General features: G+C 41.6%; 1 protein-coding gene across 1 annotated transcript in view; it reads right to left on the reverse strand.

Moving 5' to 3' along the window:
* The window catches only part of ENPEP (glutamyl aminopeptidase), a 61,432-nt gene extending 54,594 nt beyond the window's left edge, over window positions 1-6,838 (reverse strand). The window contains exon 1 of the mRNA XM_090036688.1: window positions 5,955-6,838. Coding sequence (XP_089892814.1) covers window positions 5,955-6,604 — 650 coding nt within the window. The 5' untranslated portion in view covers window positions 6,605-6,838. The remainder of the gene's footprint in view (window positions 1-5,954) is intronic.
* Between the last annotated feature and the right edge of the window lie 246 nt (window positions 6,839-7,084).

Raw genomic sequence — 7,084 nt, forward strand, 5'->3', positions numbered from 1 at the left:
CCCAGAACTCATTGCATGACTGGAGTCTTCATCCTGAGCCTCTCTAAAATAACTTTTACAGCTTCTGAGCAGTTATTTAAAACCTGAGAAAGTATGCTGGTTACATGCACAACACTTTTCTGATGGATGAATGGGGCGGGATTTAGAGGTGATCCACTGGTGCAGTTGTACTATCTCCCACTTTGATTCCCTTTCTACCAAAAGTTTAAAACAAACTGGCTGAAAGTGGCAGCTGCACTTCTATTCAGGCAGCAGTGAGAGTGTCAACTGAAATCTTGGCTAACTAAAACCTACCTGATTCCTTCTAAAGTTTTCACTCCACAAATATTAATGGTCTTCTCTCCTTTATAATGATCTTAATGTTCAACTACTCTAGACTTTCTTCTGCAGTTCTGCTATCTGTTAGCTGCTCCTGGGCAGGTAACTCCTCTTTCATGGCCCTAAAAACTTTTTAACTCATTCCAATGAAGTTATTTGTTTTTGCTTCCATATAAAGCTGAATACTATAGCTCTAGGCCTTTAGCATATCAGTAGAGCTTCTAGTTTCTTTTTAGCTGGATAAAAATATGTTCTGTGTTTATATGGGATGATGCACCGTACCATCTGCATCCTCATTTCAAAATCCTAGATCTGCCCATGGGCATAGCCTGCATAACTGTCTGCCTGTGCTGCTAAAGTCCATTTACTCCAGTAAGGAGCTGTGTACTGAATGGCTGAAATGAGAATATTCCATCCAGCAAAAAATCAGTGCTACAGTTCATTTGCAATGTTTTAGTTTTAAAATCAGACTATCTATATAGATAGAAGGATGGGGAATGTAAAATGGAATCATAAAATTGTTGCTAGGGACTGTTTCAACTGTCTTCTTGAAATACAATCAAGTGCCCCCCCGGCAGCCATCAGTACACTGTTCAGTGATGGAGATGTTCCCTGTTTTGATTAATTGAGGGATGCATCACAGGTATCTCTGCTGTTAATTTGGAGCATTGGAGCTTTTCTGACAGAATTTCTGCAGCTGCTCAAGCTGTAGCAGGGTAATTTTCCTTTTTTTTTTTAAAGTAATTAAAAGTATGTATCATAAATTATAGCAGCACTACAGCAGCTCTACAGCAGCACTTGACAGCCAATTTCTCAATGGTTCTCCTGCCCTTGGCTTCGCCTTTTGATAGTTAAATACTACTGTGGCCATTAAGAACATGTAGTGGCAAGGTTCATCTAGAAGCCTGATGGAGGTAATACGTCTTGGTTTTTACTGCTTGTGTTCAATTGGAGGGTCCCTCAAAAGCCTTAAATCCATGTGCTTGGAGCAGGAAGGGTAATGAACATTCACATTACAATAACTTAGGCTTAATGGAGTTTCTCCTGCCTTGTATATTGTTTGATGTCCCTTCCTCCTCCTTCTGGGGTTTAGAAGGTATTTTACAATTGAGTTAACTTTAATCCCCAGGGCCAAGCTTTACAGCTCTTGCTTTTCAAACAGTTGCTGTAGATTTTGATACTTTTATATCCTTGTTCCTAAAGACTGATAACATGAGAATCTCCATGTTGATTTACAAGGTGATAAGCTATCTATCCTCATACGTTTGTGATGGGTTGCCAGATATCAGTGGGGCATTGTCTCGCTGTCTCCATTCCTGGGGGTTGATTCAGAGGCCATGTGCAGAGAAATGGCAATAGGGAGAAAAATTAATGTAATTTTCTTTCTAAAAATATATCTTAGAGTGTTGCGATAAAACTGTCCTAGAGACTCTGCAGTTTCTATTAAGTTCTAGGCCTTTAAAATGTGAACCAGAAGTGACACAGGGGTTCATATACCAGTAATATTAAAAGGAGATGTGGTTATGACTGCATCCAGCTGTTGTTCCCAGAGTAAAACAGTGATACATTTAGAGCCATGATAAATTACCATTTTTTTGCCAGCGTACTCAGATTTTCAGCGGAAAGGGACAAAAAATAGAAAAAAGAAATTTTTTCCCTGAGGTAAGTAAGGATTTTTGTATTTTTTCCCCTCCAAACATAGATTAATCTTTTTCCCAAGAAAATGTTGCCCTTTCAGGAAGAGACATAAAGTCATGGTGAAATCTGGGAGATGGAGGGTTCTGCTGGCTTTGGCATTCTTTTGAAGAGAGAAAATTCAAGCAGAGAATGGAAAAATACCACCATATGACATCTCTTCTATCCAACAAAATCATCAATACCAGTTAAAAGGTGCCAATTTGGGCACAGTCTTGCACCCTTCTACTGACACCTCATGTGGAACTTCATACTTGTGTGAAAGGAAATCCAGGTCTGAATCAGGGTTGAGTTTATGCACACCCCAAGGCAAGAAATGTTTTACACACACCCAAAGTCCTATCTGTTTTACTGGCAAAGTGAAGTAAAAAGTAACAGGCACAGTTCTTGATGGGGGGAGTGGGGGGACGCATCATAGAGGACATTCTGGTTTTCTGCTACTCTATCTTCTATTGATACAAAACCCAATGCCTTTATGTCCTCTACTGTTCTCATCAATAGAAAAATAGAGAACATAAAGGCGTCCAGTTTTGTATCAATAGAGGACAGAGGACAATTGGACTGTCCTCTGTGATAGCCACCCTAGTTCTTGATAGCAGCTGAAGAGTGAAAATTCTGTCCACTCTTGGCTGACATTTGCTTGTAGCTCTTAGACTATATCTGCAGGGTAAACTGACAGTTTCCAGCGCCCTCCAAACTTCTTCTCAGTTGCTACCTAACTCTGGAAATACCTGAAGTCTGTAAGTGCTTAAGATTTCAATACTGGAGTTCCTGTGCACCTAAGATTCTGCTTCTGGACATACCCAGAGTGCTTCAGTCTTGCCTCAGCCAGAATGGGATTTTTGAAACGGGCATTCTTCCACCTAAATCCCTTTTTGGCAGGCAGGGGAGGGAGGAGTGAGGGGGAGGCTGGTCTTTTAGACATGTTCACCAGATCAGGCTCTGTACAGAGCACAGCAGTTGATTCACCTCTACTGACAGCTTAATCAGTCTTTACCAACTGATTAAAGAAAAGGCACTGCAGCAACGATTAGGCAGTCCTTTGTCCTGGGAGGAAGACAGCTGGGGAGCTGCTTCGTGTTGAAAAGCCAGCTTTCAGGGCCATGACCTCCTCCCTGCCACTCTTCCTCTCTGTTGTTAACTGCCAGGACCCACAGGTTCTGATGCTATTCAGGAGGGAAGAGGACTTTCCTTAACTCCTTCTTTCTTGATCTTATAACACAGCCTAGGCTGGCAACATCATTTCTCATTAAGGTTGCCTTACTCTTTCTATTGCAAGATCCAGTTTTCACTTGTTTATAACTTGCCAAATTTTAGCCATTTCTGCCTCAGGCTAACTTGCTTGGAAAATCTCAGTAAAGATCATCTGTTTCCAAGGACAAGGCAAAGGAAAAAACGCATTGTTTTCCCAAGCTGAAAAAAAATATCTGGCAAACTTTTCTTTGAGAAGTTTTAACACTCCCTATACTTTGTAGCACTGACTTAGAACTTGAAATTTGGCTAGGGAGTGGCCTGCACCTTTTACCATATCCACGAATATTTCACCCACAGTTAGCCAAGTTATAAGACTTCTGAAAACAGGAGTTTGCATATGCTCAGTAGAAACTTGCTGGATCTTGCTAGCTAAAGTCTGTGAAGATCCCTTCTACAATGAGCGTACTGAAAAATTAGGCTGATTAGGGCTTTCCCTGCAATGGCAGTACTGGGTTGAATCTTGGGCCGGTGAACTGACTTAAGAAGAGGGAGCCTGCCTCTCCTGTCCTCTGCTGCTCTCAGGTAGGTTAGATAAAGAAGCTGCCTGATTCCAATACAGATGTGATAAGAGCTGAACTAAGGGAGGAAGCATCAAGGGGGGAGATTGGCAAAAGCCTGAAAGTTTGGGACTGACGATTAGTAGGCAGCAGACAGAAAGTGGGAGATTTTGGTGGGGGAGGGGGCAGTGGGGTGAAAAAGGATGGGAGATGTCTGGACAAAGAGATTGGGATTGAGAGGAAGGGAGAAGGATACTGGGACCAGTTGGGGGGAAAAGAGTGGGATTGAGAACTATGAAGAAATGCAGCAGATAGATGCTGAGATCAGGCAAGAAGCTGGGTTATGTGGGGAGACCTGGGACTGCTTGACAATGAAACTGGACCAAGGAGAATGCATGGAGGAGTTCAGAGATGGAGCAAAAAACCAAGAAGGGAACCTGAGCTAGGTGCTGGTGAGATAAATAATTTTTTGCAGAAGAAGCTTGAAGAGGAAAGAGAAAAACGATTAAAGGAGGAACAAGGTAGTGGTGAAGAGTTGTCCTGGCTGCACAAAGACACTAAGGAAACAAGCTGGGGGAAGGTGATGACGGGGAATGATTGGGCAGTGAATACTATGGGGAAAGAATTACATGGAGAATTTAGAGGACAAAAATAGGGCTTAATTGGAATGAAAAGCTGAGGGATTTGAAACTCGGTCTATCTAAACGAGGAGAATAGGACTGGGATTCCAACCCTGTTGATGGGATACTAATACGATGTCATGCACAACCCACAAGAAATTACACCCAAAAAGTGCAAAAAATTTTAAAGTACCTCATTAAGATTGGAAAGGCAAGCACTCAAAAGCAAAAAAAATGAGACGTAAGATTGCTTACAGAGCCTCAGCATTAGTCTGCTTGAAGATGCATGCGTTATGCTAAAATACTTTTACATAATTGTACAGTATTTTATTTTCTCCTCACTATCCAGTGTGACCTTAGGCCATATTTATTGTCTACTGTTATGTAAACCCAACAACGAAGACAGAATTTTTAATTTTCTCATGGTTTTTCTATAGTACTCTTCTCTACAGTATTAAAGCACTTCAGGCTTATGAATTTATTTTTATAACATTTTAAAGTGAAGGGGTGGTATTATTTTCATTTTAAAAATGGGGTACAAAAGATTCAAGTCAAAAGCATTCCCCAGTTTTGATTGCGCACTTTAAAATGCCTCAGACTTGATTTCCTGAAGCTGACATGTCCCTTGCCTGCTAGGTTGCCTTTCACAAGGTTTTGAATAGCAAATGTGAAAAACTGATTGAAGATATTATTTTTATTCAGCAGCTACTTAAGAAAGCTATGAGACAAACCTGGACAGATTGCAGTAGTATCTTTTAATAATAGGAGCTCAAAAAGTCACTTATAAAAAACCCAACCAACCAAATAAAAACCTTAAGTTTTAAAAGCTGTGGAAATTGATGGCTTCAGAGATCCTGTCTTGCTACCATAAGTCAGTGAATTTTTCAAGTCCTACTTTGAAGTAGTAAAGACTTAGGGTAGGGAAAAAGTTAATGGAACTTTTAAAGAGACACTACTTTACATACACCTGAGTTTTTTAATTGTACCTGAACCTTTGTAGCATCTTTAACTATTGGCAAGTTAACTTGGATGAGCTGGAACACAAGTACTTCAAATTTCAGACCTGGCTACACATAATTTAAGCAAGCTGCAGGAGGGATATTGCAGTTTTGACATTCGTTCGGCTGACAACATCAAAGAAGCATGATGTCAGGAAAGCTGTCACAGTGCTAGTTAGCCACAGAAAATGCTGTTACTTCAGGGGTTAATGGGGGAAAAAAACAGAGCCACATGGTATTTACTGGACTACACCAAAAAAGCCTCGCACCCCCCGCAACGCTCCCCCTCCCCCCCGCAAGTGATATCAGCAGGAGCTGCTGGCAAAGACCAAGGATAGATTATTACCAATACATGTTTTTCTGAATTTAAAATTCCAGCCCAAATTCCCTTGTAAGCATTGCCAAGGCTTCACTAGGTGTCCTTAAGGCTGTATCTTTCTTAAGGGAACAGAAAACTGAACAAGAGCCCAGAAACTTAAGCAATTTGGTGACAGACAGGAATGAGAAATGAGAGAAGAAGAGAGCAGGTGGAAATAGAGGTACAAGTACATTTTAAAAACAAGAAGTTTTACTTGGTTGTCCCGTTCTCCATGTAAGTGGTTCTGTAAAAGCCAACCAGGGAGCCATTCAGCCAGCCTTGGAACTTCAAGGTCAGTGTATAGGTGGTAGTTATGGTGCCAGGCACTAGGTATTCTTCTGCTTCAATCACCAAATATTCTTGAGGCTGGTATTGAAAACACTGTTTCACTGCAATCTCGGACTGGAGCACGGGTACCGATGAGGATCTCCGGAGCATGGGCATTGCTGTGATCTCAATGTTACGAAGGTGAAGCCATATGTACTTGGTACGGTCATGCAGCTTCATGGAGATGTTTACTGTCCCTGTATAAGTATCTGCAGCCATCTCCGGCTTCAGTTCCAAGTCGTAGTGTTCTGGGATGATGTACGTCGGTAGCCTGAAATGTCTCCATTCTCCAGTCTGATCATTTTTGGGAGGGCAGTGGCCCACTTGCACTGGGGAAGAGGTTGCAGGGGATTCTGTTGGCTTTTCTGTTGGCTTTTCTGTTCCTCCTGAAGATTGGTAGGGCTCAGGTCTGCTCAATCCCACGCCAAGTCCTACAGCTAAACCTACAGCAGCCACCACTGCACAGATGATAACTACATGCTTTTTCTTCATGCAGTACCTCTTGGACTTCTTACCCTCAAAATCCATTCCCTCCATTTCTATTCCAGTCTGCTCACCAAGCTATGCATTAACCTCAAAAAGGCTTACTAAACACCTTAGCAGTTTCTGCGTACTAAACTCAGCAGACTCTGTATTTTAATTGTGTAGTTGTATCTTTTTTTTCTGTCTGTCTCTCCAATTTCTTCTGCTACCAGGCACTCGGTTAATTAACGATAACATATAGTTTTAAGCGGAAGAAATGTAGCAAAGAAGCACAGCTGAGGAGGAAGACAGAGGAAGCTAACATAGAAGAGCGATGTTACTACTGTACAGCCCTTATAAGCAGTGCAACCCCACCCCCTACCCCTCCTGCTCTGTTCTGAGTTAAATATAAAACAGTGCTATGTTAATCAGCAGTTAGGGGATGATCATATGCCAAAGCTCTGTCAGCAGCTTTCAGAAAGAGAGTTCACAGATAGAGGTGTAACTGCTAGAAAACCTCAACCTTTGCTACTACATCTTAATTTTTCCGGTTAT

Source organism: Crocodylus siamensis, chromosome 2, assembly GCF_052110815.1.
Source record: "Crocodylus siamensis isolate JL-2025a chromosome 2, ASM5211081v1, whole genome shotgun sequence".
Taxonomy (NCBI): Eukaryota; Metazoa; Chordata; order Crocodylia; family Crocodylidae; genus Crocodylus; species Crocodylus siamensis.